Below are 27471 nucleotides of genomic sequence, written 5' to 3'. Positions count from 1 at the left end.
ACTGACTGCTGGTATGCTCTGCAGGGGTGGAATATTCTAAGCAAATATTCACTTAATGGATTTAAGATTTATATCACCACATTCAACTCCAATATGTATATTTTTAATCCACTTAATCTGCATGCTACAACTGTTATTTTTCACAACCATTAACTTCTTAACTTGCAAAACTAAACACAACCCCAATGAAAAAGAGAAAAATCTTATCATCAATCATTTGACTGAATCCATAGGGATTCTCTAGGCAAGAATACTGGAGTGAGTGGCCATGCCCTCCTCCAGGGACTCCTCCCAACCTAGGGACTGAACCCAGGTCTTCTGCATTGCAGGTGGATTCTTTACCAGTTGAGTTACCCAGGAAGCCACCCTGTTAAAATAACTCAAATTAAAAAGTCTAATCTTTAGAATATACGTGCTATACTGAGCTTTTAAAAGGATAAGACGAAAAACAATTGATAAGCTGAATCCTACAAAGATAAGGGCACAGAAGTAACAGTAGTTTGAAATAGTCACAGTCAAAGTTAATTAGATTTCAGTCTGAACTAATTTTAGATACTGTTTCTAGTTGTTAAACTGAATGCAATGATCATGGTAATTTCTCCCTTCAATTCCCTCCAAAATCTGAGTCAAACAAGAATAAGTAAAGACACTTATTTTCATATGTATTTGAAGAATTTTATTTCTTTAAAGTTAAATCAGACAATGAATTCTTAAATATTAAATATTTAAAATGAATTCTGAATATTCTTTTAAATATAATGGCTTCCCTGGTGGCTCAGATAGTAAGGAATTTGCCTGCAATGTGGGAGATCTGGGTTTGATCCCTAGGTCAGGAAAATCCCTGGAGAAGGGAATGGCTACCCACTCCAGTATTCTTGCCTGGAGAATTCCATGGACAGAGGAGCCTGGAGGGCTACAGTCCATGAGATCACAGAGTCGGACACAACTAAGTGACTAACACTTAAAATACTAACATACTCGCTCAATAGGAAAAGAAGTTACTGTTTCTACAGGTAGATGTAAAACCAAGGCAAGGAACTTGTAAGGAGAGAAAGCTTGGCCCAGTTCCTGTGGATAAAGCAGACACTACTGCATTTACAATCTTCACCTCAGATAGTATGAGGAAGAGAAAGATAAAACCAACCGGTAACACATGAAGACCACGGGCACACTTCATTTCAAAAGCTCACGAGGCTGTACCAGAACCATGTGACAAGGTACCTGAGTAAATGAAGCGCAGGATGTCCGATAAACAAGAACAGAAGAAGGCGTCTTTAACGATGACTCGTAAGGGCGGGTTGCCCAGAGACTCCTGGCTAGCACCTGGAAACGCGGGGTCTCTGTTGATAGTAAAGAGATCCTGGGTGGTCTGGATGATACTGGAATCCTGAATGTCAGCAGGACTCTTTACGCTGAAGAGCAACATGAACACGTGGCTGACGGCGCAGAGAACGATCTTGTGGGCCTCGGCCACCTCCTTTAAATCTGGGCTGTAAAACACCACATCCACACACTGGCAGCAGAACAGCAAGTTGTTTAAGTCGGCGTTATAATGCGATGCTTCAGCCTTCAAGACCGGCATTTTCTCTGTTTCAAAAAAGAAAATAAGAATAACAAACTGCTCTTTAGGTCCACAGACCCCTGTCACTTCAGGTTTAAACACAACAAAACAATATTTTTTTTAATATTATTAGGTTGAACCATAGGAAGTTGCCAATATTTGGCCATTTTGGATCCAGAAAAACAGCACCTTTTCTATAGCTTCATCTAATTATAAACTAACTATCCAGGAATGACACAGATACACAGAAATACTGTATTTACTTTTTCTAGTACAAATGAAAAATGTACCAATGCCACAAAGAGCATTTCTCACTATGTGTGGCCCCACATAAAATATTTCTCCAAATGCTAGATTTCAGTTATGTTGGCTGTCATCATTCTTCACCTGATAAAAAAATGCAAAGAAATTTCTGAAAGTTCTGAAGAGCCCAACCTCACATCTGAAGTCGTTTTCCTTCCAGAATAACTGAAGGCAGAGGAATGAATTGTTAAAACTGCAGCCTCTTAAAAGCCAGGGTTCAGAGTCTTGGACTCGATGGTTTAAAACCACCTTGACCATTTTATTCCGATGCTAAAGTTTGTCTTTCCCTCCTAGTAAAACATTATGCTGCCCCACAACCAGCTTCTTCCTCTCGGCACACGTCAGGGAGATTGCTGGTCAGGCTCCATGATTTCCACAAGGGCAGGTAACCTTCCATTCCCTAGTTTGATCACTAACTAAATTAGATTAGCCTCCATCAATTCAGAACATCGGCCTGGAGAACCACAGCCCAGGTCCTCATCATAGACCCGAATTGTGAACAGTCTGCTAACTTTCATCTAAAGCTGTGCCGAGGAAAACGTGACCTGGGAAGGGTTGCCTGAAGGATATACAATCATTTAAACCAGTACAATTCAGCCTTCTTCAGGAATAAAAACAATTCTTTATTCCAAAGCAGAACTCCAGTCTACTAACTGGACAAGGTAAGCTGGGGGCCAGGCTCTTTCTGCCCTGTACCCTATCCATCCTCTTCTCTCCATCACCAGAGGCACCCTACAGATCCTGACTGTCTGAGAACAGTTTATAAAAATCACATGCCCCAAAGCCAGGGATCAGTCCTTAGAAGAAGTCAGCACCAGAACAAACGTGCACCCCGGACCCTGAGTTATGGTCAGTGCGATGCCACAGCGCTCCCATGGGAAGGGCACACCTGCCCACTATCTCACCTGCTGGCCCCAGAGGAAGACCCACAGGTTGTAGTGCTAAATGACCTGAAGAATTTTGCCTTGTCTGAGCAATTGGTATGTTTTCTCTTCTTGATTAATAAGAACTAAGAAATTATGCATCAGCATCATTGACTTGGCCATTCCCCACTCATCTTCGCATCCAGGAAGTAATTAAGGGCCCAGGGTTTGCTACGTAACAACCACATCACCCCTTTCACCCTGCACATCACAAAGTTCAAAGCCAATTCTACGGTGTGTATGTCCACATTTTTGGAACTGACTTCCCATACAAAATTACACTCTCTTGGCTTGTTCATGTACATTCATTCATTCACCAAATACTTATCAAGTACAAACAATATCCATAATTACTTGATCTGAATAGAGTATTATTTTACCACTGCTATTACAAAATTATGCAATAAGTTCTGGCAAGTTGATATAGTTTTTTTAATTTTATTTTCCTCTAACCCTATATCATGAACATTTTCAAACAGTCAAAAACCTCAAAGAATGATACAATGAGCACACATATATCTTGCCCTTAAATTGTGTAATTATTAACACTTTACTTTTTGGCCTTATCTCTAAATTTTCTCTCTCCCTCTGTGTGTGTGCATCTCTCCTTCACTCACAAACCATTTAAAAGTAATTTGTAATCATTAGGATACTTTAGTTCTAAATACTTTCATATTTACTCATAACTCATATTTATCTCCTAAGAATAAGAACATTCTTCTACTAAACACAATACTACTATCATATATAAGAAAATCAACAGTAATCCCATAGTATCATCTAATTTCCCATCCATAATGAAATTTTACCCAACTGTCCCAAGAACATCTTTTAGATGTTTTTATGGAACCTGTATCCACTCAAAGTTCATGCATCACATCTGGTTATTTCTCACTGGACTGTAATTTAGAGCAGCTCTCTACCACACACACCATTCTTAAAAGAATCTATAGGTTCAAGTTTTCAAGACAATAGTCCTCAAAATGTGATCCAGGTGCCACCTGCTTCAGAATCATCTGGGAGGCTTATTTAAAAATCAGATTCAGACTCCATCCCAGCTTCACTGAATCGGAATGTCAGGTGAGTCCTGAACACACTCAAATTTGAGAACAACTGCCCCCACACTTTTTAAACGATCTACAATAAATATCAACGGAATGTTTAGACACGGGCTAATAAATGCACCTGGCTGTTCAAGCTGAGGTGGTCTAATTCCATGAAACGAGTTGCTCATCTTCCTTCTCTTCATTTTTTCACTTGTCTTCTGATTTAAGGCTTGGATCATGAAATATTCCAACTAAAACAAGAATCAAATGTTAATTAGAGCTCTGACAAAATTATGTAGATATGACTATTTGGACTCCGAATCACAGCTGCCAGTACCATCGACACGTATGCCTTAGCCAATGCTTTTCAATTTTTTTTATTTTTAAAAAAATCTATCGAGTAGAACAGTCTGTGCCTTGTCTAAACATAAACTATCATTCAAGGAAAAAACTGTACTTTCTCTTGAATAATCAAGAATGCCAAGCAGTACATCCAAGTGACTACCAATAACCATCTCACAGGCAACTATAACAACCAACACTAGAAAAAGTCAAAGCAAGAGCAGATCTCTAGCTTTGGGTCACATCTGCTCACAACAATTCGGAACGTTCATATGTGCTCTACTTTGTTTCCTGAACAAATTACTTTGAAACGCATCCGTCATTTCATAAATTAAAAATCTTAACCACATGCACTTACATAGCTCCGGGCATGTGACGCCTGGGGCAAAAGTACAAAAGGAGGTCCGCATACCACCTACCTAAATATTTAAATGTTGCAAATCAAGAAAATAAACTGTTACATAAAATGTATTCTATCCTTCTGCTTTGCCAAGTATGTCATCATTTAAACTGGAAGGGTTGGTTCAGATTTAAATTCTGAGACTCCTCAGAGTTTCCTGCAGCAGAGAGAGCTAGCCCCTAACTCCTGGTGCCCAAGACCACCCTTCCTCTCTCCACCTGCCCACCCACATGCCCCTACCTGAGGGCACTGGTACATGCAGGCAGATATCCACACCTACACAACCGAGGTCCAGCCACTCTCCCCTTCCCTACTCCTCACATCTGGTCACCCCTCGGTCACCTCTCAGGCCTCGGGGTGTACATTATCAGACATGTGGGCCACCTTCAGGTAGATGGACCCAGGGAAGAGACTGGAATAGTCTGGGCAAAACAGACTCAGCACCAGCTGGTCATAGGACTCGGGATGCTGGGTCACAGCACAGCATGCAATGCTCTATGTTGATGGAAATGTCCTACAACATCTGTGCTAATCATGGAACAGTAGCCACTAGCTAAATGTAGCTATGCAGGACCTAAAATGTGGATAGTGCACTTGAGGAACGGAATTTATTATTATTATTTATGTATGTATGTGTAAGTCTCTTGAGAGTCCCCTGGACTGCAAGGAGATCCAACCAGTCAATCTGAAAGGAAATCAGTCCTGAATATTTATTGGAAGGACTGATGCTGAAGCTGAAGCTCCAGTACTTTGGCCACCCAATGTGAAGAGCTGACTCATTGGAAAAGATCCTAATGCTGGAAAAGATTGAAGGCAGGAGGAGAAGGGGACAACAGACGATGAGATGGTCGGATGGCATCACCACCTCAATGGACTTGAGTTTGAGCAAGCTCCAGGAGATAGTGAAGGACAGAAAGCCTGGTGTGCTGCAGTCCGTGGAGTCACAAAGAGTTGGGACACGACTGAACAGCAAAAATTATTTATGTATGTATGGGCTTCCCGGGTGGCTAAGCAATAAAGAATCTGTCTGCAATACAAGAGACGTGCATTTGATCCCTGGGTTTGGAAGGTATCCCTGGAGAAGGAAATGGCAACCCACTGCAGTATCCTTGCCTGGAAAATCCCATGGACAGAGGAGCACTGAATATGAGATAGAAAAAGTGAAACAAGCTAGATAAAAGTAAAAGACCCTCACATAGTCCAGTTGTTTAAAAATAAACATGGCTGCTCATTAGAAACATATTTGGAGCTCTGGTTTAAAAGAAAAAAAAAGCACTACCCGAGAATTTGTATTTTTCAAAAAAATTCCAAGATAATTCTGATATACATCTGGATTTTAAAAAGTGATTACAGGTTTTTCTATTAAATGGTAGTTTTGGAGATATAGAATTCTATAATTTTTCTGTTGGCCAATCATGATGCAGTGGTATTAAGTGAGTAACAGTTACACAATCACAATAGTAAAATATGTTTATCAGTTTTCACAATCAATAACAAGACAAAGAATAAAAGATAATTACAATTGCATGCCATAATGGGAACACGATTAAACTATCAATATCAAATAATTACATACCACCTGGGGGGTCAAGGAGAGTGATGTGCTAAGTGGAAGTGCGTACATGCACATGTTCTCATCTGCTCAGCTGGTCTATGTCCTTTGGTTGATGCATTTAATCCATTTACATTTAAGCTAATTATCAATATTTATGATTCTATTACTGCTTTCTTAATTGTTCTGGATTTATTTTCTGTAGGTAGGGATTTTCTTGGGCTTCCCTGGTGGCTCAGACGGTTAAGAATCTACCTGCAACTCAGGAGACCTGGGGTTGATCCCTGGGTTGGGAAGATTCCCTGGAAGAGTGCATGGCAACCCACTCCAGTATTCTGGCCCTGAGAATCCCCACGGACAGAGAAGCCTGGAGGGCTACAGTCCATGGGGTTGCAAAGAGTCGGACACAACTGAGTGACTCAGCACAACACAGTACAGAGCTTTTCCTTCTCTTGTTTTCTGCTTAGAGAAGTTCCCTTAGCAGTTGTTGTAAAGCTGGTTTGGTGGTGGTGAATTCTTTTAATTTTTGCTTGTCTGGAAAGCTTCTGATTTCTCCATCACATCTGAAGGAGAGTCTTGCTGGGTAGAGTATTTCTGGTTGTAGGTTCTTCCCTTTTATCACTTTAAATGTCATGCCATTCCCTTCTGGCTTGTAGTTTCTGTTGAGAAATCAGCTGATGGCCTGATGGGAGTTCCATGGCATGTTATTTGTCATTCTTCCTTGGTTGCTTTTAATAGCTTATCTTTAAGTTTTGTCAGTTTGATTACTATGTCTCAGTGTGTGCTTCCTTGGATTTATCCTGTTTGGGACACTCTGTGCTTCCTGGACTTGGCTGACTATTTTCTTTCCCATGTTAGGGAAGTTTTCAGTTATTATCTCTTCAAATATTTTCTCAGGTCCTTTCTCTCTTCTCCTTCTGGGACCCCTACAATGTGAATACTGGTGTGTTTAATGTTGTCCCAGAGGTCTCTGAGACTGTCTTCATTTCCTTTCATTCTTTTTTCTATATTCTGTGGCACTGATTTCCACCATTCCGCCCTCCAGGTAATTTATCTGTGCTTCTGCCTGTTACTCTGCTATGGATTCCTTCTAGAGTATTATTCATCTCTGTTGGTTCTTTAGTTCTCATAGGTCTTTGGTAAACATTTCTTGCATCTTCTCAATCTTTGCCTCCATTCCTTTTCCAAGATCCTGAATCAAATTCACTGTCTTTATTCTGAATTCTTTTTCTGGAAGGTTGCCTATCTCTACCTCATTTAGTTGTTTTTCTGGGGTTTTACCTTGTTCCTTCATCTGGGACATAACTTTATGCTTTTTCATGCTGATTAACTTTCTGTGATGTGGTTTTGTATTAGTCGATGGGAGACTGTGGTTCTTCTTCTTCTGTCTGCCCTTTTTGATGGAGGAGGCTATGAGGCTTGTGTAAGCTTTCTGATGGCAGGGACTGGTGGTGGGAAAAACTGGGTCTTGCTCTGGTGGGCAGGACCTTGCTCAGTAAAGCTTTAATCCAATTATCTGCTGACAGGTGGGGTTGTGCTCCCTCCCTGGTAGTTTTTTGGTCTGAGGCAACCCAGCCCTGACTTCCCTGGTGGCTCAGATGGTAAAGCGTCTGCCTAGTGTCCATCTCCTCCAACAAATGAAACCAAGTTGTCCTTTTCCCTTTCAGTTCAGTTCAGGCGCTCAGTCATGTCCGACTCTTCACAACCCCATAGACTACAGCACACCAGGCTCCCCTGTCCTCCACTATCCCCCAGAGTTCGATCAAACTCATGTCCATTGAGTCAGTGATACTATCCAACCATCTCATCCTCTGCCAACCCCCCTTGTCCTTTTGCCTTCAATCTTTTCCAGCATTAGGGTCTTCTCCAATGAGTTGGCTCTTTGCATCAGGTGGCCAAAGGGGTGGAGCTTCAGCATCAGTCCTTCCAATGAATATTCAGAGTTGATTTCCTTCAGGATTGATTCATTTGATCACCTTGCAGTTCAAGGGACGATCAAGAGTTTTCTCCAGCACCACAGTTTGAAAGCACCAATTCTTTGATGCTCTGCCTTCTTTTGGTCCAACTCTCACATCCATACATGACTATTGGAAAAGCCATAGCTTTGACTATACAGACCTTTGCTGACAAAGTGATGTCTCCATTTTTTAATACACTGTCTAGGTTTGTCATAGCTTTTCCTACAAGAACCAAGTGAAGTGAAAATTGTTCAGTCATGTCTGACTCTTTGTGACCCCATGGACTATAATCCATGGAATTCTCCAGGCCAGAATACTGCAGTGGGTAGCCTTTCTCTTCTCCAGGGGATCTTCCCGACCCAGGGATCAAACCCAGGTCTCCTGCATTGCAAGTGGATGCTTTACCAACTGAGCTATCAAGGAAGTCCACCCAAGAACCAAGCGTCTTTGAATTTCATGGCTGCAGTCACTGTCCACAGCGATTTTGGAGCCCAAGAAAATAAAGTCTGTCACTGTTTCCACTTCACAGCAAACAGAAGGGGGGAAAAGTGGAAGCAGTGACCATAATAACCATTTCACAAGATTAAAACTATTCTTGATTTTAAAATTAAAGTTCTAACTGTGGTTCTAAGAAACGGCTAAAGAGCCAACCTGACAAATGATGAATTTATGCGACTGGGATTTCCACTTACCACTCCTCCAAAATACTTTCCTATGTAGAAGTCATCGAGGCTGTGCAGCTCCAGATAGGTGGCTCCTAGTTCTTTAGCAAGCTGGATCCCTTCCGTCGTACTGACGCAGCTCCCTCTGTCTGAGGTGCACAGCGGGCATGTGCAGGGTAATTCTTCTGAGAAAACGAACATGACCAACAAAGCATTTTGAAATTAAACACACACACACACAAATGTGCACAGACAACCTGGACATTAAACAACAAATTAAGAGCTCACACCAGAATCACAGTTCAAGGCCACTTCATATAGCTACTATCCACTAGACTCTGAATGAGAAGTGTCAGTGATAACTGCAAGGTCCCTAAAATAAATAAGCTTTAAATGGAAGAACAACGAACAAGATCTTATAAAATAGATGAATTTTTAAATAAGTGAATGAATACTACCAAGGCTATTACAGTAACTAAAATGCCAGGCCTGCTTCCTTTTATACAACTTCAACCATGAAAACAATGGGCTGGCATTTTTTGTTGTTGTTGTAATAATCTTTAAATACATTCACTAAGTTTGAATACATCTTTTACTTTAACAGAATCCTCAATTTGACCTCAATCCTGAAGGCTGCAAAACTGTCAGTCATTCCAAATTTCATATGAAGTACATTCCTATTAATCTAGACATTTTGATGGCTGAACTCAAAAGCATTCAACTGCAGTGACCAAAGTCAATCACTTTTCATCTTTTGCTCCAAGATCATAACACTAAAAACTGAGAGCATAAATTACTCAAGATGTGAACTTCCCCAAGAATCACGTACAGACCTATGGCTGGGAAGGTGGTAAACCAATCTGTCTGTAAGACTCTGCCTTAATAAGGCTAATCGTGTATGTTCAACTCCATATTTGCCTGCCAGCTTTGTTCTGTTTCATGCTACACTTCAGATATGTCATTGTTCAAAAAGCAGCCAAGTCCATTTCCAAGAAATCACATTGTTGTAGGTTGGCTTCCCCGAGAAAACAGACTCCGACATGGAGACACTGTGTGAAGGAGGCTTTCTGGGGGGTGATCTTGGAAACAGATCTCAAGGGTGCAGGAAGCTGCACTCCACAGAGAAAGAACTCGAACTGCAATGTTGTTGCAACAGATACTTCAGTTACCAGACAGGAGACTCTGGAGCTTAGACGGCCCTTGAGAGGGGTTCCCCACACAAAGCTGGGTTTCTGTATCCCTAAATCAGCCAGTAAGTGGAGGAGGGCTGCCTTGTGGAGGGAGCAAAACCTCGGGCAAGCAGCTTGTATCAGCAGAGGGTAACGCCTGCGCCTGGAAAGGGACTCAGCTGTGACCCCCAGGGGCCAAAAGACCTGATAACTGAAAGTACAGTGGCCCTGACAGGGCATTTAGGCGGCTCCCCCATCCCCACAGCACACACAAAAAACGTCCTACCAATGAACAGTGCAGAGATGGAGCATCTACATGAACACATGGCATGCATACCAAGGATATTCTGTGCCATGTGCACACGTAATACCCATGTGCACATGTACACCTAAGAATTAGATAATTTCGATTCACTGAAAGCATTCTGAGCTCGGAAACCATGCATTCACATCCTCGTTTTGCAGAGGAGGAAACTGAAGCTCAGAGAGGTTGTGACATGTCTAAGTCTCCTTGTGTCTTAGAGAAACAATAATAAAGCTGTTATTTGCTACACCTGATAAAGAGCCATCAAAAGATAAGATATAAATTTAGTTTGCATAAAAATGCCATGATTTAAAAATAAAAGTATGCATCGCTAAAGTATGCAATAAATAATAAGTCTAGTCTGAGTTTTTGCACTTTTTTTTTTCTAAGATCATATCAGGTTCAGAGCAAATAAAGTTATCATACACAAGTTAGCCTATCTTGAAAAAGAACACACTGGCATTTCACATTCTTTACAAACCCATCATAAACAGGGCCTTTGACTCTCTGAAGACAGAGATCTTCTCATGTCTACAAAGCTCTCCTTATATTGATGGAATGGGGTGGGTAGGCAGATCATCTTATTAAACATTATTTTGGGACAAAAATAAAATCAGTACCATTTTGAGTGAAAAAATAGCGAGCATAATGTAAAATAATTGTGAGGAAACAATCTTGGTTTGAGGGAAAAATCCAGTTAGTGTCAGGCCTAAGCCAGCTGAGCGGGGTTTTCCTTCATGTGTAGTCACAAGCATCTTACCAACCTAGAAAGTATCTCCTAATGTCCAATCGTACATCTCCTCTATGTCACAGAAGACATTGCTTTTTGTTCACTTGCGCCCAAGAGGAAAAAATGTCTAGCCATTACATATTAGGTAGGAGAATCAGCAAAATGTTTATGAATTAAATAAACCAACATTTATCATTTCATCAGCAACAATCAGGAGACCCCAAACCATTTTAAACTGCAGTGCTTTCTTCAGGACTCACTCCTACTGAGCCTTGCTCAAGAGTCCTGAACTCTGGGAATCAGTGTTACATTTCCAGTTAACACTGTAGTCTTTTCTCTCCCCTTATATATTATCTTTCAAGGTACTATCACAAAAGGTCTAATTTTTTTTCAAAGCAAACACAATGTAACTCTGGAATTAAGATGAATGGCATCTCTTTCAAAAGAGTGGCTTTGAGAACTGATATGGCAACCCACTCCAGGACCCTTGCCTGGAAAATTCCATGGACGGAGGAGCCTGGTAGGCTACAGTCCATGGGGTTGCAAAGAGTCGGACACCACTGAGCAACTTCACTTTCACTTTCTTTCAGGATGATGCTTACAATGTTGCCAGTGCTTGAGAGTATTAGAAATCTTTTTAGGAATTCCAGCCTAGCAATGTACTAGGTTCTGTCAGAGCTTCAAAAAGGCAAGACAGGATGCCTGCTTTTAGGAGCTTAAGGCTATGAATACACCTTTGCCAAGTTTGGAAAAAAAATTTCTACTTTAAAGACAAATTCAATATTTAATAAAAGCCAAAGATTTATTCAGAGCCAAGTACGATGAAGACCCACACACACAGTCAAGCTTGTCAAAACACGTATAACAAAGCAAAGAGATGAGACTGACTGTACTTGCTGAACTTGTTCTTAAAGCAGCTGGAGAAAGGAGTTACAGAACACTCAGCACTGTTTCACTGGACTGCAAGGGATTCCAGGAGGGAGGAATATTCCAGGAAGGAGGAACAATCCATGTCCTTGAACCAAAGAGCCAGCTTTAGCTTTGTAATTACCTTGCGATCACATTTCACATGGGAAATTAATTTCACCCTGTTAGTGAAAATGATTTTTCACGTCTGTATACATCATTCATAAAGCCATTCATTCATGCGTTGAACAAACGTTTTTTGAGCAGCCACCGCACCTCAGATAGCAGGGTAATAAAGATACACAGATAACTGAAACTCATTGTCAACCGAGCCCAGGCAGACAACGATTGCGGACCATTATAATAAGTACTGAAATAAAGGTGTATGAAATCACCATAGGAACAGAGGAGAAATTAACTCTGCCTGGGGGACGGGGGAGGGCCTCGCAGAAGAGGGAACAATTTCCAGGCTAAGGACAAATTCAGTATGCGGACAAGATGGGCTGTGCAGAGGGGTACTCTATACGGTACAACACGGTGCATGCGGAGGCCTGAATGTGAGAAAAGGAACACGTCACTTCCACTTTCAAGAGGACAAGCTAATCCCACACTGCAATCTCCTCTTCCTGCCAAACCACAGAAATCATGAAATGGGGGGTGGGATGGAAGGGAAGGAGAGAGATGGGGGGGAGGGGTGGAGAGAGAAGAGAAAAAGGGAGGTGAACCTATGGCAACACTGAAAAATTAGGGGAGAGACTCTTATAGGACCATAAACTAGGGGTCCCTGAGAGGATGCAGGTGGCGAGCACAGGACCAAAGAGGAACCTGGAGGCTCAGAGGACAGGGGGTACCTCGTGCCCTGCAGCAACATGGAACTGCTCACTGCTTCACGAAGCGGGGCGAGGATCAGTCCAAGGGCACCCAAGTGGCCTAGGGCAGGGCAGGTCTAAGGTGAGTCTGCACATCCTTCTATACCAGGAGGAGGAAGGACCCAAGAATTAACCGGAGCGAGTGTGAAGACGCAAATGGGGGGTACCTGGAGTATCAGAAAGCATAATGAGAAGAATAGATTCTGAAACATTGAATTTAAATAACCAACCCATGAATTTTTCATAATGATTTCAAAGAAAGACGCAGGAGCAGAGAAAAGGGACTTTTATCGCACTTAGAGTAGCGATAGTGATAGTGAACGCCACTCAGTCGTGTCCAGCACTTTGCGACCCCGTGGACTCTACAGTCCATGGGATTCTCCAGGCCAGAATACTGGAGTGGGTAGCCTTTCCCTTCTCCAGGGGATCTTCCCAACCCAGGGATCAAACCCAGGTCTCCCACATGGTGGGCGGACTTTTTACCAGCTGAGCCACAAGGGAAGCCCCACTCTACTTACAGTAGCGTGCCAACTAATAAATGAAGAAGGAATGATAGGAAATCACTATTTTGCAACCCCAGTGATCACAACTGAAGGGATCATGCAAAATAACGGGTTTGGATTCTTATTAATAATGTCAGTGTCATGAAAGATATTCCTCCCGCCCCCCTCCAAAAAAAAACCGGCTAGGAAACTGGGAACTGTTCTGAATTAAGAGACCAGGGAGTCATGAGAACTAAATGCAAACACAGTCCTTAATTTCATACTGAATTTTTTAAAAAAAGAAAAAATTAGAATACATGGGAAAATGTGAATATGGGTTATATTTTAAATAATAATGTAACAGGTAATAGTATATTTCTTGTGTGATGGTTGCCTTATGGTTAATAGGAAGATGGTTCTGTTCTTAGAAGAGACATGCTTAATTAATCAGGATTGAAGAAATTCCAAAATGTTTACAATTTACCATCAAATGGTTCAAACAAAAAAAGTGTGTGTTTTTAATTTCTGGAGCTTACTGTCCCATTCTTGTCAACTTCTTAGGTTTGAAATTTTGCAAATGGAAAAAAAAGATGAAAGTTTCTAGACAATTGAAAGGATTGAGTATTATGATCTGACATATTCTAGGATGGTTATTCTGAGAGAATCTATTTCAGAAAGAAGCCAAGCAGGAAAAATTGACCAGAGGCTGATTTACCAGCAAGCCTAAGCTTCAAAGCCCTTCCTTATGGCCTGTTTCCAAAGTCCTGGGAGAAACCTGGCCTTTGGGTTCTTTCACACGACATGTGCTTTTGTAAAATATGCAAAATGAGACAGTCTGTCCATGTCTGGTGAAGACACAGGCCTCCTTCCAGTCCACCTCACTTCACCTTGCATCAGGCAGCTGTGGAGTAGCTGTGGACATTTTTAGGATGCTGCTAAAGAGGAATTTAAATTTAGGTTTAGTGAGATACTATTTGTGGTCTGTAGTCACTTCCTTGTAAGTGCTTGCGAGCTGTCTCGGTACATGCACGGCCTTCAGGAATGCTTCTTCCACCCACAGTGCAGACTAGTCCAGCATCAGGACACAAAGAAGTGGAGCTGAGAGGCAAGCAAACACAACACAAACCGTGGTGCCAGCACCAAAAAAAAAACAAAACAAAACAATTATCATTCTTTTTGCTCTACAGAAAATCTCAGAAAGTGGTTATCATGTGAAGACTTGATCAAAGAATCTGCAGCCAAAAAAATATAAGAAAAGTTAGAGAAGTGTCAGGTTTTTAAATAAAAGAAACTTTTTTTTAATGTCTGTGGTATTTGACAGCTTTTTTGGAGTTGTAATTTCTTTGGCTGTCTTTTCACATTCTGAATAAACATTCATTTGTATACATGTATGTCTGTTACTTTGTAGTTTTTTTTTCCTTACAAAGAACCTCTACAATTGTACAGATCTCAAATCCTACAAAATTTGGAATTGCCCATTTAGACCAAAAAGAAAGTCCTTCTGACAGATAATTAAATCACCAGGATCTGAAATTCAGTAAAGATGATGAGTTTGAGGTTTACTTAAAATATACATCAAAACAGCTTCTGAGTCAATTGGATATGCGGAACAGGAAAGAAAGACTGCTTAGGTGATTCTAGTGTGGTGAACAGACAGGTTTGGCATCATTTATCAAGATTGGGGAACTGAGAATGAAATTAGAACACTTCTTAACACCATACACAAAGATAAACTCAAAATGGATCAAAGACCTAAATGTAAGATCAGAAACTATAAAACTCTCAGAGGAAAACAAAGGCAGAACACTCGATCACATAAATCAAAGCAAGATCCTCTATGACTCGCCCCCTAGAGTAACGGAAATAAAAACAAAAGTAAACTAGTGGGACCTGATTTAACTTAAAAGCTTTTGCACAGCAAACGGAACTATAAGCAAGGTGAAAAGACAACCCTCAGAATGGGGGAAAATAATAGCAAATTAAACAACTGACAAAGGATTAATTTCCAAAATATACAAACAGCTCATACAAATCAATGCCAGAAAAACAAACAATCCGATCAAAAAGTGGGAAAAAGACCTAAACAGACATTTCTCCAAAGAAGACATACAGATGGCTAACAAACACATGAAAAGATGCTCAACATCGCTCATTATTAGAGAAATGCAAATCAAAACTACAATGAGGTATCACCTCATACCTGTCAGAATGGCCCTCATCAAAAAGTCTACAGACAATTAATGCTGGAGGGGTGTGGTGAAAACGGAAAGATCTTGCACTGTTGGTGGGAATATAAATTGATACAGCCACTATGGAAGATGGTATGGAGATTCCTTAAAAAACTAGGAATAAAACCACCATATGACCCAGCACTCCTAGGCATATACCCTGAGGAAACCAAAATTGAAAAAGACACATGTATTCCATCGTTCACTGCAGCACTATTTACAACAGCTAGAACATGGAAGCAACCTGGATGTTCATCAACAGATGAATGGATAAAGAGGTTGTGGTACATATACACAATGAAATACTACTCAGCCATAAAACGGAACACATTTGAGTCAGTTCTGATGAGGTGGATGAACCTGGAACCTATTACACAGAGTGAAGTTATTCAGAAAGAGAAAGATAGACATCGAATTCTAACACATATATACGGAATCTAGAAAAATGGTACTGAAGAACTTATTTACAGGGCAGCAGTGGAGAAACAGACATAGAGAACAGACTTATGGACATGGGGAGAGGGGAGGAGAGGGTGATGTACGGCCAAGAGTAACATGGAAACTTACTTTACCATATGTAAAATAGACAGCCAACGGGAATTTGCTGCATGGCTCAGGAAACTCAAACAGGGGCTCTGCATCAACCTAGAGGCGTGGGATGGGAGGGAGATGGGAGGGAGGTTCAAGAGGGTGGGGCCACATGTATACCTGTGGCTGATTCATGTTGAGGTTTGACAGAAAACAGCAAAATTCTGTAAAGCAATTATCCTTCAATGAAAAAAATACATTAAAAAAAAAAAGATTGGGGAACTCAGTGGAAAGAGGAAGGTATCTGTGGAAACATGGGTCAGGAGAGAGACTGGAGCCAGAGAAAGAGACTGGGTAATCACCGTGTCGCTGCAGGGGAAGTGAGGACACCAGATTAGCAGGTTCAGGTCAGAGGAAACGGCAAGAAGAGGTGAAGAAAAGGATGGGACCCTGGGCAACAGCCACAGGATGGACTGACTTGGTGCAGATGTGTGAGGGAGGCTCAGGGAGCCAGGAAATATGACAGAGAATTACAACAACCAGGAAGAGAAAAAGTAGCTTTTGCTGAGTGGAGAGAGAGGTGTGTTTGAATAACTTCAAAGGGAAGATTGTTATTAAAACGTCAATTAAATTGGGCGACAGGCATATAATTGGCAGCCCTGAGTGAAAACAAACCCAGCGTCATTGCGAAAGTCAAGTCAGACTGTAGTGGACTCAAGAATGAATGGGAAGTCAGGAAGTGGACTCAGGAAGTGTGGATGACTGGTTCAAGAACCATGACAGCAATAAAAAGAAGGTTAGGGAAGTAGAGGGGACATGGGGTCCAAGAAGGGTCAAGCCTGCTTTATTCATATCTACTAATGCTAAACACATATCTACCATGTGACCCAAAAATCCTCCCAGAAATCTACCTAAGCATCATTAAAAGAATGCAGAGAAAAACCCTGGTGTACTCATACAATGGGATAATACACAGCAATAAAAAGAATAAATTACAGATAAGTTCTTCATGCATGAATCTCAAAAGTATCCCACTAACTGAAATTAGTCAAACACAAGACACTGCATATTGTATGATTCCATTTGTATGAGGGTCAGGAATAGGTAAAACTAACTTATGATGTTAGAAGTCAGAACAGCAGTTATCTCTGGGTAGGGGCAAGAGAGGCTTCTGGAATGAGGCAAAAGTTCTATGTATCTTGATCTGTATGAGATGGCTGTATAGGTGCACACATATGTAAAAATGCAATAAACTGTGCTCTAAAATTAGTGGTCTAATGTCTTTTATTTTGCTATACTTCAATAAAAAGGAAGAAAAAATGAATAAAAACAGAATTTTAAAGACAGTTTTACTGAGGAAATAATCCTTAAGAACTAGAAAACACCATCAATTCAAAGAGAATTTTGAGTTGACCCCGAGATAATTTGACAACGGTATGCACAGCAGCAACTACTGAAGCAGACTGAAGCACACCAATCCTCCAGCTACAGAGTCACCAATACTCTCAAGGTGGTGGTGTCAATATTCAGCTCATTCACTGCATACCTGCCTAAAATTCAGCTCTCAACCCCCACATCCTTATGGGGACAATTTATCTTTCCCAACTGAATAGTCCCTTAGATTGTCAAAAACAGTTTTCCAGGGCTTAGTGTCAAGCCGATAACTCTCCCATATCAAAAAGAACACAATGACTGACTTCCTTCACTTCAGAAAACTAAGATCATGGCATCCGGTCCCATCACTTTATGGCAAATAGATGGGGAAACAGTGAAAACAGTGACAGACTTTATTTTTTGGGGCTCCAAAGTCACTGCAGATGGTGACTGCAGCCATGAAATTAAAAGACACTCGCTCCTTGGAAGAAAAGCTATGACCAACCTAGACAGCATATTAAAAAGCAGAGACATTACTTTGCCAACAAAGGTCCATCTAGTCAAAGCTATGGTTTTTCCAGTAGTCATGTATGGATGTGAGAGTTGGACCATGAAGAAAGCTGAGTGTCAAAGAAATGATGCTTTTGAACTGTGGTGTTGGAGAAGACTCTTGAGGGTCCCTTGGACTGCAAGGAGATCCAACCAGTCCATCCTAAAGGAGATCAGTCCTGAATATTCATTGGAAGGACCGATGTTGAAGCTGAAACTCCAATATTTTGGCCACCTGATGAGAAGAGCTAACTCATTGGAAAAGACCCTGATGCTGGGAAAGATTGAAGGTGGGAGGAGAAGGGAATGACAGAGGATGAGATGGTGGCATCGACTCAATGGACATGAGTTTGAGTAAACTCCAGGAGTTGGTGATGGACAGGGAGGCCGAGCGTGCTGCAGTCCATGGGGTCACAGAGTCAGACACGACTGAGCGACTGAACTGATACTGATACTTCACTTCTGTAGAAGAACAGTTTAAAAGAAAACCTTGTACCCATGAGAATCACAGTAGTTTGTAATACTTATGTTTGACCTCTCATTATCATAGCCAATGATAAAGAGATGACAGCTGGCAATTTGAACCCAATCATTTTGCTTTAAAAAAAAAAAAAACATTACTAATCATCAATAAATAATGCTTTTCAAAATTATCATGGCACCTGCACTCTCATATAAAAGAAAACTACTTACCATTTTGTCTTGTACCAACAGCAGCAATGATTACTGGAACTGAATTTAATGCTCGTTTTATCACTGGAATATAATTATCCTTCACTTCATGGAATGAAAACTTGTCGTTTACATTGTATTTGATCACAATGATGTCCGCACCTCCAATTAGATTTCGAGAGGTATACCAATCACTGTCAAAAATGTCCTAAACCAAAATGTAAAGAGCAATCTTCAGTCTGCCTATCTTCAAATTCATCATGAAATAAACTGTAACATATTAGTTTCATTTTTTTGCTACATTTTAGTTAAAAAATTATCAACATTAAAAAGAACAAAAATGAAAAATAAATAAAAATTTAGTTTTTAAAAAGTAACTACATGAAATTTAAAATGTTTGAAGTCAATCAACTCTTCAAATTTTTTTTATATTCATTTAGCCTGGAGAGCTATGTAGTGGTAAAACAGGACCTAGAGGATCCCTGAGACTCTGATGAAATAAGCAACCTCTTTCAACACCTGTACTTAAAAATAAGCACTTTGTTTTAAAATTATGCCATAGTTTTATCACCTATAGTTTCAAAAACGTAACACTTGCATTTTAGATACAAGAGCATCAGTGTGAGTAAGGAAGCTTCAGAGGATTTTCTGTGACCCAGTTAGTGCAGGATTGTTCAGTGTTCTGAATTATAATTACTGTGAATGCCATGGAGCTCCATGTATTATATATATATATATATATATATTTATACACACAAATTTCATATATATCTTTCGACTTTATCCATTCTTTGGACAGTACTACATATATATAGTGGTTTAAGGGAGGAGAATGGGGCAGGGAGAGGTGCTTTTTATGCTTTCATAAAAAGATGGTGTGTATTTTAAGATGTTAACATGGTAAGGAATATACTTGCAATTCATGTATTTTCCTCCTATCAATTAAAAATCCAGGTTAAATCTTTCCAGTTTTGAAATCTTTATTCTGGACCACAGTTAATAATATTCAGGCTTCCCAGGTGGCACAGCGGTAAAAAACCCACCAGCCAACGCAGGAGACATCAGTTTGATTCTTGGGTTGGAAAGATCCCCTTGGGGAGGAAATGGCAACTTGCTCCAATATTCTTGTCTGGGAAATCCTATGGACAGAGCCTGGTGAGCTACAGTTCATGGGGTCCCAAAGACTGAGTGACAGAGCACGCACATTAATAATATTTATATTTAGAATTAAGGCCAAAAGTAACTTATTATGGACCCTATAAAGTTTTTAAGGATAAAACTTTGCACTTTGATATTTTAAAAATAATTTTTCAAAGTTATTGCATGAATAGCGGTGTAAGAAAAATATCTGTATGTACCTTAAAACCATTGCTAAATATGCATAAACAGCCTCCTTCTTCCATTCTGGTTAACTATTAATCATTATTTGTCCTTTCATGTGGCCTTTGGTATGTATTCTTAGGACATAATAAAGCTAGAGTAAGAAAATAGCTAGATGTGGCTCACAAGTCCAAAAAACTGTTGGCCTATGAAAGTTTGCACTTTGAAGAATGAGTTCAAAACAGGGTTTCAATCAACTGCGACAGAGCTTTTATTCTGCTAGAAAATTCTGGAGAAGGGTCACGGCAATGCCCTTTGGCAGAGTTTCTTTTAACCAGTACACCCCCATGCCCTGGCCAAGCCTCTCCCAGTTCCCTGCACCCTCGCAACCTGCCCGTTTCCAAAAGTATACTCAGTGACACGAATGACAGAATTTTTAGATATGAATACCTTACTCAAAGTGGGACTGACACAGCGTTTTTAGAGGAAGACTTAAAAATGAAAACAGAAAAAAAAAAGAGGCCAACCATGGGGCTACAAACAGCAAAGGCAAAACCTTGAATATCGTGGAGGATGTAAGAAGAGGGAAAAGTGGAATGGGACACAGATCAAGAAAATGTGAAAGCTTCCCAGCAGAGCTCTATGCTAATTTCCAAATCCCAAACCACAAAACCCATTCAGTTCCAACTGTATCTGTTATAGTATTCAAGCTCAAAGTGTGTAAGTACAACAGGGTATGGGAGTACAGTAAAGAAAGAGGACAAAGTCAGATGAGTGGGACAAACAAACGAAAGAAGTGGGAGCAATATCAAGCAGCCATCTAACTCTGAGAGAACAAATCAAAAGGAGCTGCTCTTTGCATTCCAAATGGTTCAAAATTCCAGAATACTGGAGAGGTGAAGAAGGAAAAAGGAGACATTTAAGGGAAAATATTATGAGGAAATGGGTTTTGGCTTCATTAACTCTGTGGTATTGAGGATATAAAGACTATAACTAATTTTATTTTTAAATGCAAATCAGAGCTTCAAACCCTGCAGAAGAAATGTGTGCATATATTACCTCATGGCTTTTTATGGAATATTTCTGGTAAACAGGAAAAGATCTAGAAATGAAATAAATTTTTTTTTAAATGTGGATTTGAGAGACATACTATTAATAAATAATAAGCTACATAAAATGAATTTGAAACTCATTTATTTAAAGTGCCAAGTATAAATGGCAAAGATCCAGAGCAGGGCAGCAGACCTACAGAAGAAACCCAGGAAAGAAGGGCACAACTATCTCATTCTAACTCCAAGGAAACAACGCCACATTTCTTCAAACCATCTCAAAGAGAAAATGTTCCACTGATTTCTAGAAATACGAAGGAAATCAAATTCTCCCAACCCTCATAAATCAGTTCCAGGATTTCCTCAGGCTAGTTATGCAACACGAGGCTTGGAGCCACAGTTGGGGAATGGAACTGATCTTTTAAAAAGAATCTGAATTTTTACAGTGAAACAACAATTCCATTCTACTTGGTTATGGGGCTGCAATACAGCATCTATTAATGCTAAGTACTAACAAGCTGCCTCTGTGTACTTGTGTGTAAATCTTGAATGATATGTAGGAAAACTTTACCTTCCCTTAGTGTAAGCAATACATGGCTATGTTAAAGTTGTGATAAATACTACCACTTTTAAGTATTTACTACATTCCAGTCTGGATGCTAAGAACTTTACACTATTCTCTCATTTACTCTTTGGCATAGCTCTAGCAGGGGGTGGAGGGGTGACTATTATGTTTATTTTACACACAGGGAAAATAAGGCCAAAAGAGGATGAGTGACTTTACCCAGGAACACAGCCACTAAGTACCAAGGTGAGGATCTGAAATCAGGTCCTTTTGATAGCAAAACTTGTGCTCTATCTGCTTTGCTGTGTTTAATACTCTGATTCAGTACATGTCAAATACCAGCTGATGAATACAATCAACGTTCATACCCCCAATGGGCTTTTACTTACCACCTAGAGAAGAAAAGCATCTTATAAAGAGTAGCTCTACAAACACATTCTACTATGCCTGAAGACCATTATAACCCAGAAAACTGCGCCTGGTTACATACAAACTCAATGCCTTAAAAAGGGCCAGAGTCTAACCAAACAAAGGTGATTAGAATAATAAAACGTAACAATCAAAAATCTAGACGACAAAGGTTAATTTTAACTGATTTGGAAGATTTCATTTACTACAATCCATGGGATCACAAGTACTGCTTTTTGTTAAATTATTAATAATAACATCAACAGGAGTTAACTGCTCAAAACAACAATAACAACAACAACAAAAAAAACAGAAAAGGTCATCCTAACATCCTAATTCAGCTTATTTCCCCTACATTTAGTTACTCTCTTCACTCAATATTTGTTCCAACTGAGTATAGACACAGTAAGTTTTTAGATTGTAAGATTTTTCACAATGAAATGATCAAAGGGGAAGAAGGGTTTCATTTGCTTGCATGGACTCCAGCCAGTAAGTTCTCTACCCACGCTTCTTATGATCAGCATCATCAATGTCATAATTAGGAGTTTAACAGCCTCCCTGTTAGACTGAAAAGGCCTGTTTTTCATTTATTTTAGTCAACTGACATAAATTTACTTTTTAGCTGAAAATTTATTTGGACAAGTGATCTTTCCTTTCTGTAAATATGGAAATCCACATAAGAAATGCGTTTACGGACATTTTATACATTTCTTTGGAAAGGTGTATCCTATCTTTGTATAGGTATAGCCTATAGTCCCTATTTCACTTTTTTAAAACTGTGGTTTAAATGTAAATCTCACATAAGGATAACCTGTATTTTTTTCAAACCTTAAACCTTCTTCTGTTATAAAATAGAACACTTAGCTGCAATGTAGACTCTATACGAGTAAAGACTCAGAAACTTTGAAATAAGATTCCATGAACACATTCTGGATGCTACTGTGTACTGAAAAGCATTTATACCATCAGGGTGTGGATTTCTTTCTTCTTTTATCACTCAAGAATTAGACTAGCATTTATCAACTTCATTACAATTTCTTCTAATCATCGCAAATTTTAAAGCTTTTTTCAAGTCCCAAAATATTATCAGTAATATTTCTGATTTACGGGTCAGGAAAAAGAAATGGCTAAATATATCAGTAACATCTGCACTATTAAACTTAAAAACTAATTAAAAATTTTTTCAAAGTGCTATAAACGACTCGTTTAAATTTAATTCTCAGTCCCTGACTTTCCCCCTCCCTTCCAGGGGTCCTATTTCTGAGCTGGCCCCCAGTGAAATGTATTTTGGCTCTGTTGAGCTTTCAGAGATCTTTATTTTTAGAACACTCATATTACTATATCATCTACACAGGATAGGCATGAAAAACAAACAAACAAACAAAAAAAAAACACTGCTCTCTGCTGGTGAAACTTAGTGACCCGCGTCCCTTGGGGTTGAGACATTTAAGGATCAGCTGTCTTAACCAAGAGACAACCCACAATCGTGAAACGTACGCCTAAGTGCTTCACATTCTCACTGGGGCTTTTTTTTTTTTTTTTTTCCTTCTAAGAGTGTTCTTTGATTAGGCTAGCCCCTGCCCCTGAAACGAAGGACCAAAGACTTTCCCCAAAATGTTAAAATAAAGAAAAAAAGAAAAAAGAAAACTCTCCCCCGGTAACCCGGACGTTGACATTCATGAAAGGGGAGGCGGGGGGAGAAAAGAAAGAAAAGGAAAGCTCCGTCAGCCCCCTTACCCAGACGGGACAGTCGTGGACCACCAGCTTGACGTTCCCAAACGCGCTGGCCTGATACTCGGTGAACACGGGCCGCGCGGCCGCGCCGCTCGCGCTCAGCAACAAGCTGCTCTCGTCCCCGGAGACCAGCGGGCTTCTCCCCAGGTAGGCGCGGATGAGCCCCGACGGCCGGCTGTCCTGGTGGAACGCGTCCCCCTCGTTCCCCAGCGCCACGATGTGAATGGACCTAAGGCGGCCGAGACCGGGGGGGAGAAGAGGCGCTTGGTGAGCGCGGGGGACAGCGCGCGGCGAGGACGGGCGCGCGAGAGCCCCCCGGGCCCGGGGTGGGGCGCACGGCACGCGCCGGGGCTGGAGACCAGAGCGGGCCCCCGACGCGTACGTACATGATCTCCAGTCCCCCGGGGCCGGGCGGCGACGGGGAGAAAGGTCGGCTCCTCGCGGCCTGCAGGGGCCAGGCGGCGGCGTGGTTTCCGCCCCCCACCACCACCACGCGCGCCCCCCAGCAATCAGCTCATCCCGGGCCGCGTCTCCCCCTCCTCGCGCGCCTCCAGCGCGGCGCGGCCGACGCAGAGCGGGCGGGCGAGCGAGCTCCGGGGGCCGCGTGCGCGCCGCCAGCCAGTCAGGAAGTGCCGGGGCGCATCCCGGGGCGGGGGGACCCGCCGTTCCCGCTGCCGGGCCCCCGCCGCCGCCGCCGCGGAGACTCGCCGGGCGCCGCGCTTTCCCGGCCGGGCGGCCCGCAGCCGCGCCTCTTGCTTCTGGCTCAGCGGCGGGTGGGGGAGAAGCCGGGCCTCCGCCCCTCTCTGCGGGCCGGGCGGCAGCCGCACGTGCCGGCCTTGGAGGGGGTGGGGGGGTGTCTTCGGGCGGACGCGGGGGCCTCGCTCCCCGCTGAGGCTCCCCCCCGAGCCCGGGCAGCGGCGGCGGCGGCGGGCCGGATACAAAGGAACGGCCCGCGCGGGGCGCCGCGGAATATAAATTAATAAATACGACGCCCCGGCCCGAGAGCTCCCGGTCACCAATCCGCCGGCAGCAAGTTTGTTCAACTCGAAAGGCTGTAACCGGAGCCGAGCCGGGGAAAGGGGTGGGGGGGAGGCGGGGTGTGGTGATGGGCGGTTGCGGCCCCTGCTCCCTAAAGACTAGGGGGAAAAAAAAAGGTAAGGGAAGCCAGGGAATCCAGCCCCGTGGCCGCTCCAGCAGCCCCCCCCACCCACCCTTTTTTTCCCTCCCCCTCTTCTTGGCCTTGACCAAAAGTGTTTTTACCAAGTCTGCCGCTTGGTCATTTGTCAACATGTAGTACAGCTGTTTTCTACAATCATACTTGGAGAAAAAAAAGAAAGGCAACATTCATCGTAGTGCAGAAAGGGTTCTTTGTTCACGCACCGATTAATTCGCGAACGTCGCTTCCCGGGAGGATTATTTACTACTTCAAGCTATATTTGGCATCTTTTTTGACCAAAAGCCGGAGGATTTTGTTTTGTTTTAAGTGTTGAGGTTCTGATTGTGATAGCTGTAGGAAGTCGTTACGCGTGAGGTTGTTTAACGTGTTTACAGACCAAATGCGAGCTTACGTGGGGGATTTTTCGGTACGCATTATGGCTACATGTTTAATAATAGCTCCTCAGGCCAGCTGAAAAAATAACGATCATGCTAATGCAAGGATACTTTAGATTCTTTCATGATAACGCCTTGAACTAAAGGCTGTCAGTGTCCCCAAAGGGCCTCAAATTCCTCGATGCAAGTGAACACTGGAATCCACTGGATTCGAAGAGGAGCCAGAGTTTACTCTGGGGCTCTGCCTCTCCATAAACAGGAAAATTCTCGCAAGTGCTCCGTGTTGAAAGAGTTCTTGTTTATCCCTTTATTTATTTTGCCCTACTTTAAAATGTTGCTGTTTCTTTTCTCAACAGAGCTATTTTGAGGCTATGAAACAGGAGGTGCTGAGTAGGGCAGTGAAAACCCTAGGGTGAGAGGCGTTTGGAATGTAAGCAGCTTTTTATTGTGGGCCCCGGCTGCTCAGTTGAAAGGGGTTTAATAGTTTCTCATGCTCAGATAGGGTATAATGAGGGGGCATTCTTTATGTAAGTCACTGATGTTTAAAAATCATATTTTCCTTTGCACCCAGTATAGTTTCTCTTTTAGTCTCTAGAAGCACCCCAAAATAATACAAGATCATCTTTTCTCATGGGTCATCAATCGCCGCCAGTAACCCCAAGTCAAAAGCAAAGACATCGGAATGGTTGAATGGATATAGAAAATGTGGTATATACATAGAAAGAAATATTATTCTGTCTAAGAAAATAGGGAAATCCTGTCACATGTTGCAACATGAATGAATCTTGAGGGCAATAAGCTAGTCATAGAAAGACAAAGACTGCATCATTCTACTTACAAGAGATATCTCAGGTAGTTAGACTCTTAGAAAGCAGAATGCTGGTTTTAAGGGAGCTTCTGGAAGAGGAAAATTCGGAGTTCAATGAGTGTAGAGTTTCTGTTTTGTAAGATGAAAATGTGAAAAGAACTATTGCAAACAAGGTGCATATGAAAATGTGCATTTTTAAATGGTGGCAAAGGTAAATGTTGTGTTTAATGCATTTTACCACAAGGCAGAGAGAGTTAGAGTTGCTGGAAAGGGGCAGGAAGGGTTGGGAAGCTGGGAAGTTGCTGGAACCTGGCAGACAGCATTCAGTTTTTCCTCAGTTATTGAGTATGTAAGCCAGGCCAGTGCTGGTACACATGAGAGATATTAAGATACATAAGACCCAGTCCTTATTCTTGAGAAGCTAAATCTATTATTAATGGTCACTGTGTTATGAATATTGGTGCGTCTGATCCTTTTGAAAATGTACTTGTTCCTTAAAAATTATCATGCAGGTTTATGCATTCAGTAATACAGGTAGGAACAAAGTACAAAGATAAAGTTCAGTAAATGTTAAGAAGAGATCTGTGCCTTCTTTGTCATCAGAGAGAAGTGCATGGAGGAAGTAAGCACTGTCTTAGGTCTTAGAAGAGGAGGAGAAGCCTGCTAGCTTGGGAAGAAGGGGAGGTTAGAAATACTAGAAAGAACGGACAGACCTTATATGCAAATCACATGCAAAGATGTAGAGATGCGGATGATCATGGCTTATTCAGGGAACAGCAAGAGCTAAAATTAGTGCTGGTGTTCTGATGCCTTCATTACAGCAGGCAGAAATGAGAGTGGTAGAGGCTACCCAAGAGATTTCCAAAGTCAGACTTGGTGATACCCAAGTTACAACCTTGGAATCCCTAGACCAACTCTGTTTATTTGACAAAGACTAGCTGGATGCTCACCAAACCCATTTTCTCTTCCAGGCGCCATAGAAAAAGGACATGTCCCAGAGTTTTTGCATGTAGATAGGGCCATGAGATTCGGAGAAGGCAATGGCACCCCACTCCAGTACTCTTGCCTGGAAAATCCCATGGATGGAGGAGCCTGGTGAGCTGCAGTCCATGGGGTCGCTAGGAGTCGGACACGACTGAGCGACTTCACACTTTTCACTTTCATGCATTGGAGAATGCATGGCAACCCACTCCAGTGTTCTTGCCTGGAGAATTGCAGGGACGGGGGAGCCCGGTGGGCTGCCGTCTCTGGGGTCGCACAGAGTTGGACACGACTGAGCAACTTCACGACTGAGCGACTTCACTTTCACTTTTCACTTTGATGTATTGGAGAAGGAAATGGCAACCCACTCCGGTGTTCTTGCCTGGAGAATCGCAGGGATGAGGGAGCCTGGTGGGCTGCCGTCTCTGGGGTCACACACAGATGGACATGACTGAAGCAACTTAGCAGCAGCAGCAGCAGGGCCATGAGATTAGTTC

General features: G+C 41.8%; 2 protein-coding genes across 5 annotated transcripts in view; one reads left to right on the top strand and one right to left on the bottom strand.

Annotated features, from left to right (window-relative positions):
* Nucleotides 1-24680, bottom strand: part of RHOBTB3 (Rho related BTB domain containing 3) — an 86261-nt gene extending 61581 nt beyond the window's left edge. For all 3 annotated transcript variants that reach the window (XM_024995328.2, XM_015472367.3, XM_002689396.7), the window contains exons 1-6: nt 24021-24680; nt 23638-23863; nt 18580-18766; nt 8778-8932; nt 3973-4084; nt 1222-1587 (exon numbers count right to left, since the gene is read on the bottom strand). In XM_024995328.2, the coding sequence (XP_024851096.1) occupies nt 1222-1587; nt 3973-4084; nt 8778-8932; nt 18580-18766; nt 23638-23863; nt 24021-24022 (1048 nt within the window). In that variant the 5' untranslated portion in view covers nt 24023-24680. The remainder of the gene's footprint in view (nt 1-1221; nt 1588-3972; nt 4085-8777; nt 8933-18579; nt 18767-23637; nt 23864-24020) is intronic.
* SPATA9 (spermatogenesis associated 9) overlaps nt 23807-27471 on the top strand; it is a 60318-nt gene continuing 56653 nt past the window's right edge. For both annotated transcript variants that reach the window (XM_059888368.1, XM_024994575.2), the window contains exon 1: nt 23807-23901. The gene's annotated coding sequence lies outside the window, so the exon portion shown is untranslated. The remainder of the gene's footprint in view (nt 23902-27471) is intronic.

Source organism: Bos taurus, chromosome 7 (assembly GCF_002263795.3).
Source record: "Bos taurus isolate L1 Dominette 01449 registration number 42190680 breed Hereford chromosome 7, ARS-UCD2.0, whole genome shotgun sequence".
In the NCBI taxonomy this organism is placed as follows: Eukaryota; Metazoa; Chordata; class Mammalia; order Artiodactyla; family Bovidae; genus Bos; species Bos taurus.
Note: the sequence above shows the minus strand (reverse complement) of the source record. Positions and strands in the feature narration are given on the sequence as shown.